This window comes from Schistocerca nitens, chromosome 1 (genome assembly GCF_023898315.1).
Source record: "Schistocerca nitens isolate TAMUIC-IGC-003100 chromosome 1, iqSchNite1.1, whole genome shotgun sequence".
In the NCBI taxonomy this organism is placed as follows: domain Eukaryota; kingdom Metazoa; phylum Arthropoda; class Insecta; order Orthoptera; family Acrididae; genus Schistocerca; species Schistocerca nitens.
This window is the reverse complement of record NC_064614.1, coordinates 632647403-632661358: the sequence shown is the minus strand read 5'-3', so window position 1 is coordinate 632661358 and position 13956 is coordinate 632647403. Positions and strand designations below refer to the sequence as shown.

Sequence of the window (13956 nt, the reverse complement as noted above, 5' to 3'; positions counted from 1 at the left end):
ATTTTTGTTGTTGATGTTTTAGGAACATTATGAAGCTTACCTGAAGCGTGTATATCCAACATGGAAGAATAAGAGTCCAGGTATCTCATCTGCTAGAAATAATCACACAGGGCATAGCCCAGTTTGTTTTGATCAGCACATTGAATCGTCATATGCTGAAAGCTTTACAACTCCATTCACAACCAATCGTAGAAATTCTGTTTCCTTCTCAGATAATCTAACATCATCTCCAAGATTAATGGATATTTCGTACTCACCAAGAAACTTTGACGATACTATGAGCCCTAATGGTTTTCCTAGATATCAGAAACGCACCCTAGATAGAGAGGTCACTGGAGGTAAATCAAAGTTTCCAACAAATGTGTATGACAATGCTGCAATAAAAAAAGGATTGGAATATGATCATGGTCCTGACAATTATATCAGAGGAATGAAAACAGAGTTTAACAATACAGGCACATTACATGACAGCCCAAATATCATAAATGGATACTTGGGATTTACAGGCCAGTCAACTGTTTCAAACTCAGACATTTACTTCAGTTCTGACACTCAGAAGTTCCCTTCCACATTTGAGAACAGAATGCAAAATTTTAATGATAGCAAGACAGAAACTCATGGTCCACGAGACAGACTTCAGTTCTTACATGAAAATAACATTATGGGCAATATGGAAAGATCTGCAAGTGTAGTGAATTCTGTGAAGGGGGATTTAAGTCCTGTGTACAAAAAAGAAAGTAAGGATCTGGCTGCTGGTATGTCAGCAGACATAGAATGGGAGCAGAATACCAGTCGTGATCTTCTCAATATGTCTCTTACAGATGATGGAAAGGTTTCAAATGGTCCACGGAAAGCAGAACAACTAATGAAACATCAGCAAAATTTACATGTACTTAAAATGCAGATGGAGGATGTAAAAACACCAGTGACAGAAGATAGTTATGCTGAGAACCATGATCACACCAAAGATTTTCTTGAGGAGAATATTCAAACTCATGTTAAAGGAGATTTGTCTTCAGATTATAACAAACAGGAAGAAATTGGAACTGTTTCTCCACATAAGACTTATGTCCAAGAAAGCCACAATGAAAAAGATGAACTGGATGGTATAAACTCTGTAGATAATTCTACTGATGATATTTCTATTGAAATTGGTAGAAAAATCGAAAGAGCTCTGTCTTCCGAAAGAGAAACAGTAAAATCATCAAGTTCTCCAGAAAGACAGAGAAATCTTGACATAATAATGGAAGAAACCAACAATACTGAAGAGACTCATTCACAAACTAAGTCAATGCCAGAAAAAACTAATGACTTTTCTGTGAATGACACTGAATTGTTAAGTGGTGCCATACTGACAGAAGATGACGAGGTGCAGTATAGTTTGAGTAATGACACTGGACATAAAGAGACCAATGAGCGTCAGATAATTTTAGAAGAGAAAGCTGTGCACAGGACTGCTTTGCCTGTACAAGGTGAACAAGTAACATCTGACTTCAAGTCCCAAAGTAGAGACCTTTCAAGGGGAGACAACCACACAAATTTTGAAGGAAATGGCAGTGAAGCAAATCAGGGAACTTATGAGAGTAATATCCAAAATGTAAATGATAATTTGATGTATCTTCAGCAGCCACAGAATGTTTATGAAACTGCTCCAGCTTATACCGAGGACATCAGGCAAACTGTGTATGGTGATTATAATAATGGGATAGTAAATGCTCAGGATGGTGAACAATATTTGCAAGAGGCTCCTAATCCAGAAGTTCTTGCTGAAACATATGATGTGCCAGCTGCAAACTTTGACTGTGGGCTTCAACCAATACAAACTGGAGGTGGCGACATGAATGTATCTGGAGTTATATTTGACAGTACCCAGGATCAAAATTATATTTATGATACTGTACAGAATGTACAAGACAATTATAATCCTGGTGGAGGATTAAGTGAAAATTTTTATGTGGAGACCTATGAGTCATCAGATCCTAATTTTGGACAGCAGTTGCAGCCAAACAATGTTATTCCTGATCAGAACTGGGAACCATATAATGAGATGGCATTTCAAGGTGACAGTGGTCAAGATCAGAACTTTGAAATACAAGAAGATGTGGACACCCAGAACTTGCAGCCTGGAGAATTTATATATAGTCAGGAAGTCCCTGGCAATGACCCTCAGTTCTACACAAACAATTTAGAGCAACAGGGAGCATATAATCAACAACCAGGTGAGGACCAGTACTTCTATGGTGATGGTGTGCAGACTGGCAGTGTTCAAGAAGATGTAAGTGGCAACCAGCTTGATTACGTAACCAATGATGCTGTATTAGAACAACAAACGTACCAACAACCTGATGATGAAGGGAATGAAGGTTGTAGTCCACAGCCTGATGATGAGCCTAACTCTGTAATGGACAAGGCTGATGATGGGGTTGCAATTTCTTCCAGTCAGGTATTTGACAAAAACCAACTTCCTGATATTCATGTACAGCAAAAGTCAGAACAGTACACTGAAAACTTGCATGCAGTGGCAAGTGAATCATGTGAGAGATCTAGCAATAATTCTGAAATGCAGAGAGAAATGTTAGAAGAACAAAATGCTTGCAATAGTGAATTTGTTCCCAATACTGTGCGAGACTCAACAAATTTATCTGACAATCTGGAAACAGAAAACACAAGAGTCAAGGGAGAATTTTGTCAAGATCCTAACGGTATGGAAACAGTACTGGCACCTAGTGAAACTACTGACAATAAGAATGATGGTGGGACAGGCATTGAACAGTCTCCCAGTACAACAGAGATTGCAGCGAAAAAGGCAAGTAACGATGTGCAGGGTGATGGGAGATGCATTGACTTACTTAACACTATATCAGAAGAAGTGAAAGATGAAACAGCTCATACAAATGGCAGCAATTCATTTAAAGATGCTCCAAGAAATGATCAGCACAAAGATATCATAAGTGGACATCAAGAGGTTGTGGAAAGGAATATTATTACTAAATCAGATGAGAAAGTGTCAAACAGTGGGAACAAGAGAGAGGAGATGAACACTTATTCAAACAAAGAGCCATCTGATTTAGAATCCGCAAAGTCAGTAATATCAGGGGAAGAGGAATTTACAGAGTCATCTGATGGAGGGAAATATCATGAACCAACTGTGGGTTATGAACGTGGTATCCCTGGCTACAATAATGCTGCTGACAGTAGCACAACTGAAGACTCATCAGAACGCTGGACAACAATGCCGAAGAAGACAAGGCAACAGATGACTCTCAAGGTATTGCTAATAACACTGACTATGAATGAGTTGTAATAATGTGTAGATATTATAAAGCCATTATTAATGCAATTTTAAACACAGTTTGCTATATTTTTTATACATAAAAAAGATTTAAAATAAAATGTGGCAAAAAGTAGCAACATATCAGTGTGTCGAGTTAAAATTCTAAATTTTTTTAATGCTTACAAATGGATCGTGGTAAATTAATGTACTATGTTTTATTTTGTTTACTGTTTGCCTTGAAAACTTGAAATGAGTGAAAACAATGGTCTGCATATTTGATTAAAAAAAAAAAAAACTGTGTATAAGAATTGTATAAACTTACGGGAAGGAAGTAGCAACATTCATTTTCTGTGGAATTATTTGGTTTTTATCAGAAATAACTTGTTCATTATGGGAAATTCAGTTTGCAAAAGCTGCAGCTTCTCCAGCAATCTATCAACATCTGTGAAAATGCAACACACATAAGGAATTGTTTAAATGAATTCAGACTTACAAGATATATACAACGGGGTAACACAAGCCAGTGATTAAATTTTCAGAGAGATAGCATGCAGTTAGACCTAACTGCACTCTCTTCTGAACAAAAGGAAAGACCAATTTTACACCAAATACAGTCCGTGAAGAATCATAAATTTAAATGTAAATGTGAAACCAAGTGGCAGTATGTCTTGTTACAAATAGCATAATATAAGTGTGCAAGTGATTTTAAATGATGAATACTGATGGTCATTCTGGAAATGGGTTTATCATACTACTAGATTGTACTCATAGTAAACACGCTGCTGTAATAATGAGGCATGTTAAAATTAGTGGATGAAAGTGGGCCATACAAAGTGACGATTGGCCCTTGAAATGTGACCACTATGTGGGATGACTGCTACCCTGTTCACGTGATTGTAATGGATTATACAGCTTCATCCACAGTGTTGACTCTTTGGTGGAGTGCTGAGACAGGTCTGAGTTGAATCAGACATAGCCTATAGTGCACTAAACTGATTTGCGTGCTGCTGCATAGGCTTCCATTATCCAAAATCACGAATGTTTCAGACTGCAATGGGCATGTGAATGCTATCTCTGGCATTCTTTATGACAAAATGTACAGTTTTCAATCTTATCTCACATAACCTGCACTACACTCCTGAGAAAGAACAATATTACACCAAGTATAGCCTATGAAGTACCATAAAACTAAATTTAAATGTGGAAGCATATGGCTGTATGCTTAGTTGCAAATAGCAAAGTATCAGCATGTAAGTGACTTGAAACAACAAAAACTGGTGGTCATTCTGGAAAAGGGTTTACCAAACTATGACATTTGATAGGCATGCTGCTGTAATAATGAGGCATGTTAAAACCTTTGTCAAGAGACCACAAATGCTCCAGACTGCAATGGGCATGTGAACAATGTCGCTGGCATGCTGAGTGACAAAAATGTACAGTTTTCAGACTAGTTCCACTTTAACCTGCAGGCCACTCAAAGCCACAAGTTTAAGATGCTATTTTGTAGCCAGATTCTGGAAGACTGCATTTTTCAGTAACAGAGCTGACAAACATTTAATATAATAGTTTAAAGCACCATTTGACACTAAATTAAATCTCAGCTCTTACCAACTCAAGGCAGCCTGAACGACAAACACTGTGTCATGTATGTTTGGGGTTGCAAAATAGTACCCCTTCCTCACATGCCGTGTTTCAGCAGTACAGTGCATGGTAACATGTGCATAAGAATGTACAAAATGTCTCAAATAATGGCAGGTAGCACAGTTCCCCTGGCTTTCACTTTCAACTGACAGTTCACTGGTAGGCAACTTGCACTTCTACTCCAAAGCCCAGTCAAGCCCATAGTTTATTTATGGGAGGAAGGGTGTATCAGAACAATAAAACTCGCAAGAATGTTGGTAGGCACACAGAATCATTGCACTCATTTTCTAGGACATTTGCAAGTTAATAGTACTTATTGCTTATAATAAAAATAGTACAAAATTATCTACTAAATATATACCATAAATGAGGTCATCAAAACTTTAATGTGGAATTCATTGCTTTTTCCAAGGTTCAGAAATGAATAGTATATTCTGACATTTTTAGAACAAGCACTGTTAGATGTTATTTTGTTTACATATTATTTGCAATGAATACTTTGTGCCTAAGTGACGAGTTACCTCAAAAAAGTCTCCTGTAGAACACCAGTAAATAAAAATACACAAAATTTGTAAACTTACTGATTTTCATGCACAGAATTACCTTTAGTGTTGCGGCACAAAATGTGTAAACTTAGTGATTTTTGTGAATCCATATTATTAATTTTCTAGTTTCAACTCTTATTGTCCATTTTGGATATTGTTGACAAGTTAAATTGTCCACTCCTTTAGTCTCCAGCGTGCTATTGATGAATTTATGCATGGCCTCTGCATGTTTCTTGAGCGCTATTGATAAGTTAACTTGGACATCCCTGCCTTTCCCCAAGCACTAATAACGGGTATAGTTGCACCAGCATTCAGGTCCCTGCATGCTGTTGATGAGTTTAAGTGTGCAGCCCCAAGTCTCAGTAGCGTACAACGGTTATGGCTGCTGAGCTGTGTGCAGCTATTTTGTATCTTTGCATCTCTTTTTGCTGCATTCTACTTAACTTTATGTCTTACTGTTTATGAGGACTGGCATCATAATGTTTTTTCTTATCTGTTGTTCTTTTGAGGAAGAGATCATGGAGATACCGTGAGGACTAATTATTCATTGTCAATGTAAGTGAAACTCGCCCAGAGATTCTGAAAGTAACAGTCTTAAGTCATCTATGTCAGCAGGTGTATCATTACAATCTTTTGCTTCAACAAGAGATATAATTGATAGTTCATTCAAATCTGAAGAATCTGAAAGTGACAGTGAAACACTTACAAGCAAGCACAGTTTAGTAACAAATTTGATTGAAAATAATATGATTGTCTTCACTTAATCACACATTTGATGATTCCCTTTTGGGGCTCAACGGTCAGCCTCATGTTAGTTTTGACGAAGATACTGTGCTGATACACTCCTGGAAATTGAAATAAGAACACCGTGAATTCATTGTCCCAGGAAGGGGAAACTTTATTGACACATTCCTGGGGTCAGATACATCACATGATCACACTGACAGAACCACAGGCACATAGACACAGGCAACAGAGCATGCACAATGTCGGCACTAGTACAGTGTATATCCACCTTTCGCAGCAATGCAGGCTGCTATTCTCCCATGGAGACGATCGTAGAGATGCTGGATGTAGTCCTGTGGAACGGCTTGCCATGCCATTTCCACCTGGCGCCTCAGTTGGACCAGCGTTCGTGCTGGACGTGCAGACCGCGTGAGACGACTCTTCATCCAGTCCCAAACATGCTCAATGGGGGACAGATCCGGAGATCTTGCTGGCCAGGGTAGTTGACTTACACCTTCTAGAGCACGTTGGGTGGCACGGGATACATGCGGACGTGCATTGTCCTGTTGGAACAGCAAGTTCCCTTGCCGGTCTAGGAATGGTAGAACGATGGGTTCGATGACGGTTTGGATGTACCGTGCACTATTCAGTGTCCCCTCGACGATCACCAGTGGTGTACGGCCAGTGTAGGAGATCGCTCCCCACACCATGATGCCGGGTGTTGGCCCTGTGTGCCTCGGTCGTATGTAGTCCTGATTGTGGCGCTCACCTGCACGGCGCCAAACACGCATACAACCATCATTGGCACCAAGGCAGAAGCGACTCGCATCGCTGAAGACGACACGTCTCCATTCGTCCCTCCATTCACACCTGTCGCGACACCACTGGAGGCGGGCTGCACGATGTTGGGGCGTGAGCGGAAGACGGCCTAACGGTGTGCGGGACCGTAGCCCAGCTTCATGGAGACGGTTGCGAATGGTCCTCGCCGATACCCCAGGAGCAACAGTGTCCCTAATTTGCTGGGAAGTGGCGGTGCGGTCCCCTACGGCACTGCGTAGGATCCTACGGTCTTGGCGTGCATCCGTGCGTCGCTGCGGTCCGGTCCCAGGTCGACGGGCACGTGCACCTTCCGCCGACCACTGGCGACAACATCGATGTACTGTGGAGACCTCACGCCCCACGTGTTGAGCAATTTGGCGGTACGTCCACCCGGCCTCCCGCATGGCCACTATACGCCCTCGCTCAAAGTCCGTCAACTGCACATACGGTTCACGTCCACGCTGTCGCGGCATGCTACCAGTGTTAAAGACTGCGATGGAGCTCCGTATGCCACGGCAAACTGGCTGACACTGACGGCGGCGGTGCACAAATGCTGCGCAGCTAGCGCCATTCGACGGCCAACACCGCGGTTCCTGGTGTGTCCGCTGTGCCGTGCGTGTGATCATTGCTTGTACAGCCCTCTCGCAGTGTCCGGAGCAAGTATGGTGGGTCTGACACACCGGTGTCAATGTGTTCTTTTTTCCATTTCCAGGAGTGTAGATATATTGACTGGAAGTTTGAAGTGCTGTGATGTCTATTTCATTTCAGAAGTATGTATAAGTAAAAATACAGAATGCACTGTATCAGATAGACAAAAATGGTCATTTATTTATGATATTAAACATTTCATATATCAACATAAAATATTTTTAAGTTTCTCTTGATGGGACATCCTTAGATGATGAGAAAATGATCATACACCTTGATTCCCATTGCCCTGAAGATTTTATTGGAAAAGTGCACACAATACCTACTGTTTTCATGCATTTCTGTAAACTTTTTAGGTGCATGCACATCTTTTCCATTGTTGCTGTCTATGAACAAAATGTTGTTCAGAAAATACACAGGGAAGGCTGAACATTTTGGATTATGTACACCTCAATTCAAAAGTTTCATTAAATTTATGGAATATTACTAACTGAGTGACAGAGAACTTTTTCCACTCTAAATGGACAAGAAATAATAAGAAGCCATTGAAATAAAATTCACCTGTAAACCCATAGTAAAGATTGGCCTGCAGCTCACCACAACGTGGGTTCCAGCATTCATGTGTTTGGAGCTGGCACAGTGAATACTGAGGCAACACATGCCCATATTTGGAGTTGATGTGAGCACTAGTGACACCATAGCTGGCAGCTAGTATATATAAAGGCAAACCGGCATTCTACTGACAGTGATACCACTTGATAATGGCCAAGGAGTGCTTGGCTGAAAGCTCGTTTAATTTTAATCACTTGGAAACCCAAAAACTTTCTATTCAGTGTCACCTGCTGCAAGACTCCACATTCTTACATTAGGCAATAACGATGCAGTGCTCAGCTCGTCATATAGCAAGAACGTCTGCAGCAAACAAAGAATTAATAAATACCACCAAAAGTGTAGAATCTTGTGCTATGTGTACTATTTCCTATTGCAATGCTACATTAATGTCTACAAATATAGTTTTACTCAAACTCACTATATGTTGTGTGGCAGAGGGTACATGGTATATCAGAATTATTCACCCCCTTCTCCCCACCCCCTTGCCCACCCCCTCCCTCTCCCTGTCCATTTCCTACTTCAGGACTGTTACCAATCAGTATGCACTGAAAAATATAAGTTTGAAGAAGTAATACAGGGTGCCCAGATTAATCATGTAATAATTTAAGATGTAATAGCTTGAGAAGTAATTGAGATATTTATTGACGGTATTTTTCTACAAGTATTGTAACTCAAAATTTTTTTTTTTTTACACACCTAATTCACCTCAATATGTGCACCATGAGTGATGCGACAGACATCTAATCTGTGTTCCATTTCTCTTCAAGTGTTTTGAAATATTGTAACTGTAGCATTTGCGATAGCAGCACAAATGTGATGGCACAGATCTGATAGATCACAAACTGGTGTCTGGTACACTTGATTCTTGTTGAACCCCCACAGAAAAAAATTAAGTGGCTTAATTTATGGGCTTCTAGGCAGCCAAGCAATCGATGGACTACCTCTCCCAATCTAATGATTGGATGAAGTGACTTTAGCTCCATAAGAGAAAGCAAAAAGAACACCTTCTGCTGTGGAGTCCCCATGGCTGTTGACTTGCGTTTAGATGAATAAAGGAGTACACATATGCTCAAACGGCATTTTCCGCAAGCAAACACAGAAAACATTTTGATTCACCACATTTGTGGAACCAAACCATCACAAGAAATCTCAGATACATCTCAAGTTATTACGTTTTATGTTATTACATGTTTAACCTAGACGCTCTGTATGTTTCTTGACTCGTATTGGAACATGAGCGATCGGAATTTTGAGAGTGAGGCTCTCTGTGATGCACATTGCCTTTCTGGTAGCATCTTTTACTGAGCTTTGTTGACACTTTCAAACTGCCTAACCTGTGACAAACTGTGCAGCTCTTCTTTAAATGTTTTCTATTTCTTCCATTAAGCCAACTTAATAAGGGGTGCCTTCTTCTTAGGTCTTCAAGCATCAGGTTGGTTAGCAGCTGCTTCCATGCATTTCTGTCTCCACCCTTCCTCTTCAGAATGATATAGGTGGTGCACCTAGTATCCTCCATAATCGAGTTGATGTATTTTAGTCTCAGTTCGCCTCTTGCGCTCTTTGCTTCTACTGTCCCTTCAGTCTTACTTTTAATAATGATACCATAATGTCTCAGCAGATGGCCAGCCCTGTGTTCCATCTGTGTTGGAGCACTTCCTCATTTGATATTGTGTCCACCCAAGAACCCTTAAGCATTCTGTGGTAACACTATGTCTCAAAGGCTGTTATTTTCTGTTTTTCTGCTTCTCCAAGTGTCCATGTTTTATTTCCATACAGCAGCACACTCTAACAAACAAATGAGGTCTTTCCTGTTATGTTTACCTATGCAGCTGGATGTGACAAGGTTTCTTCTCATGTTAAACACAGCTTCTGTATGGTAGATTTGCCTTACAATATCTTTCCTAGATTTACATCGGATGTAATAATGGATTTGACCATCTCCAACCTATCATTGTTAAGTGAGCATTGGGCAATGGTGTTTTGTCTGATCACCACTAAGTTTCTCATTTTACCTTTATTAATTTTTGTGTTACTTGTATAAGAAGAGCTGAGGATGGTTTCCATTTTGTCCAGAATCACTTCTAATTGTTGCAGATCTTCACTTAACACTGCGATATCATCAGAAAATCTCTATTTTCTTAGCGTGAATTTTAATTCCTCTCATAGCTCCTAGTTTCTCCCTAACTTCATCTTATGCCCTCTGAATATATCCACTGAACAAGACAGTAAAAATGAGCAGCCCTGTCTTACACTTGCAGCTTCTTCTTTATGTTCTCCACATCTTATCACAGCTGCTTCTTCTCTATACAGTGTCTGCTCTGCTCTTCTGTCCATATACTTTATGCAACTCACTCTCAGCATTTCAAAACTGGGGAGCTTCCATCTCATACAAACAAGGATGCTATGTGATTGAATAAAACACGAATTTCGTGGGTGAATTTCAGTTCGTAGGATTATTCTGATAAATAACTGTGTGGTAGCCAACTGTACTATGGCTAGAATTATGCATTCATTCTACCTTAAGTTGCTCCAAACATATACTCCTAGGTTCTTTATGGTTGTGACTCATTTCTGTTACTGATCATCGATCATGCCACACATTAGATTACGTTTATTGGTGTTGTGGGTCTTTACACCAAATTCAGTTCATCTTCAAGTCTTCCAGCATTTTGTAATAATTTTCTAGTCGTATGACATTCCTGTTTACAGCCAAGCAAACAGCCACAAAGAACATAAATTATTCTGTGCCATTCATTTACATAAACTGTGAAAAGTAACAATCCTACCACACTGTTCCTTGAGGTGTCTTTTATGCTACTTGTGGTTATGATGTCACTCTATCAAGAATGATATGTAGGGTTCTATTCATAAGAAAGCCTACCATCCAGGTATATGCCTGTTTCGGTATTCCACAAATATGAATTTTGTTTACTACATAATGGTGCTTAATTGTACCATAGGCTTTCTGGATATTGTGAAACATGTAATCAATTTTCTCTGCTAGTCAAGGGGTAGCCTAATCAAATTTTTAATGACACTTTTTGTTTCCCACTTTGCCCCTCACAGTGCAAAAATTACAAGCGTTACATTGTCTACTAACCCCCCTCCCGCCCTTTCCCATGAACCATGGACCTTGCAACCCTTCCGTTGGTGGGGAGGCTTGCGTGCCTCAGCGATACAGATGGCCGTACCATAGGTGCAACCGCAACGGAGGGGTATCTGTTGAGAGGCCAAACAAACGTGTGGTTCCTGAAGAGGGGCAGCAGTCTGGATGATTGACTGATCTGGCCTTGTAACACTAACCAAAACAGCCTTGCTGTGCTGGTACTGCGAACAGCTAAAAGCAAGGGGAAACTACAGCCGTAATTTTTCCCGAGAGCATACAGCTTTACTGTATGGTTAAATGATGATGGTGTCCTCTTGGGTAAAATATTCTGGAGATAAAATAGTCCCCCATTCGGATCTCCAGGCGGGGACTACTCAAGAGGACGTCATTATCAGGAGAAAGAAAACTGGCGTTCTACGGATCAGAGCGTGGAATTTCAGATCCCTTAATCGGGCAGGTAGGTTAGAAAATTTAAAAGTGGAAATGGATGGGTTAAAGTTAGATATAGTGGGAATTAGTGAAGTTCGGTGGCAGGAGGAACAAGACTTTTGGTCAGGTGATTACAGGGTTATAAATACAAAATCAAATAGAGGTAATGCAGGAGTAGGTTTAATAATGAATAAAAAAATAGGAGTGCGGGTTAGCTACTACAAACAGCATAGTGAACGCATTATTGTGGCCAAGATAGACACAAAGCCCATGCCTACTACAGTAGTACACATTTATATGCCTACTAGCTCTGCAGAGGATGAAGAAATTGATGAAATGTATGATGAGATAAAAGAAATTATTCAGGTAGTGAAGGGAGACGAAAATTTAATAGTCATGGGTGACTGAAATTCGTCAGTAGGAAAAGGGAGAGAAGGAAACATAGTAGGTGAATATGGATTGGGGGGAAGAAATGAAAGAGGAAGCCCCCTTGTAGAATTTTGCACAGAGCATAACTTAATCATAGCTAACACTTGGTTCAATAATCATAAAAGAAGGTTGTACACCTGGAAGAATCCTGGAGATACTAAAAGGTATCAGATAGATTATATAATGGTAAGACAGAGATTTAGGAACCAGGTTTTAAATTGTAAGATATTTCCAGGGGCAGATATGGATTCTGACCACAATCTCTTGGTTATGAACTGCAGATTGAAACTGAAGAAACTGCAAAAAGGTGGGAATTTAAGGAGATGGTACCTGGATAAACTGAAAGAACGAGAGGTTGTAGAGAGTTTCAGGGAGAGCATAAGGGAACAATTGACAGGAATGGGGGAAAGAAATACAGTAGAAGAAGAATGGGTAGCTCTGAGGGATGAAGTAGTGAAAGCAGCAGACGATCAAGTAGGTAAAAAGACGAGGGCTAATAGAAATCCTTGGGTAACAGAAGAAATATTGAATTTAATTGATGAAAGGAGAAAATATAAAAATGTAGTAAATGAAGCAGGCAAAAAGGAATACAAACGTCTCAAAAATGAGATCGACAGGAAGTGCAAAATAGCTAAGCAGGGATGGCTAGAGGACAAATGTAAGGATGTAGAGGCTTGTCTCACTAGGTGTAAGATAGATACTGCCTACAGGAAAATTAAAGAGACCTTTGGAGAGAAGAGAACCACTTGTATGAATATCAAGAGCTCAGATGGCAACCCAGTTCTAAGCAAAGAAGGGAAGGCAGAAAGGTGGAAGGAGTATATAGAGGGTTAATACAAGGGCGATGTACTTGAGGACAATATTATGGAAATGGAAGAGGATGTAGATGAAGATGAAATGGGAGATACGATACTGCATGAAGAGTTTGACAGAGCACTGAAAGACCTGAGTCGAAACAAGGCCCCGGGAGTAGACAACATTCCATTAGAACTACTGACGGCCTTGGGAGAGCCAGTCCTGACAAAACTCTACCATCTGGTGAGCAAGATGTATGAGGCAGCTGAAATACCCTCAGACTTCAAGAAGAATATAATAATTCCAAACCCAAAGAAAGCAGGTGTTGACAGATGTGAAAATTACCAAACTATCAGTTTAATAAGTCACAGCTGCAAAATACTAACGCGAATTCTTTACAGACGAATGGAAAAATTGGTAGAAGCGGACCTCGCGGGAAGATCAGTTTTGATTCCGTAGAAATGTTGGAACACGTGAGGCAATACTAACCTTACGACTTATCTTAGAAGAAAGATTAAGAAAAGGCAAACCTACGTTTCTAGCATTTGTAGACTTAGAGAAAGCTTTTGACAATGTTGACTGGAATACTCTCTTTCACATTCTAAAGGTGGCAGGGGTAAAATACAGGGAGCGAAAGGCTATTTACAATTTGTACAGAAACCAGATGGCAGTTATAAGAGTCGAGGGGCATGTAAGGGAAGCAGTGGTTGGGAAAGGAGTGAGACAGGGTTGTAGCCTCTCCCCGATGTTATTCAATCTGTATATTGAGCAAGCAGTAAAGGAAACAAAAGAAAAATTCGGAGTAGGTATTAAAATTCATGGAGAAGAAGTAAAAACTTTGAGGTTCGCCGATGACATTGTAATTCTGTCAGAGACAGCAAAGGACTTGGAAGAGCAGTTGAACGGAATGGACAGTGTCTTGAAAGGAGGAT

General features: G+C 40.2%; 1 protein-coding gene across 1 annotated transcript in view; it reads left to right on the top strand.

Moving 5' to 3' along the window:
• LOC126257939 (dentin sialophosphoprotein-like) overlaps positions 1 to 13956 on the top strand; it is a 113659-nt gene that overhangs the window by 46753 nt on the left and 52950 nt on the right. Inside the window, exon 4 of the mRNA XM_049955603.1 lies at positions 23 to 3268. Within this exon, the coding sequence (XP_049811560.1) occupies positions 23 to 3268 (3246 nt within the window). The remainder of the gene's footprint in view (positions 1 to 22; positions 3269 to 13956) is intronic.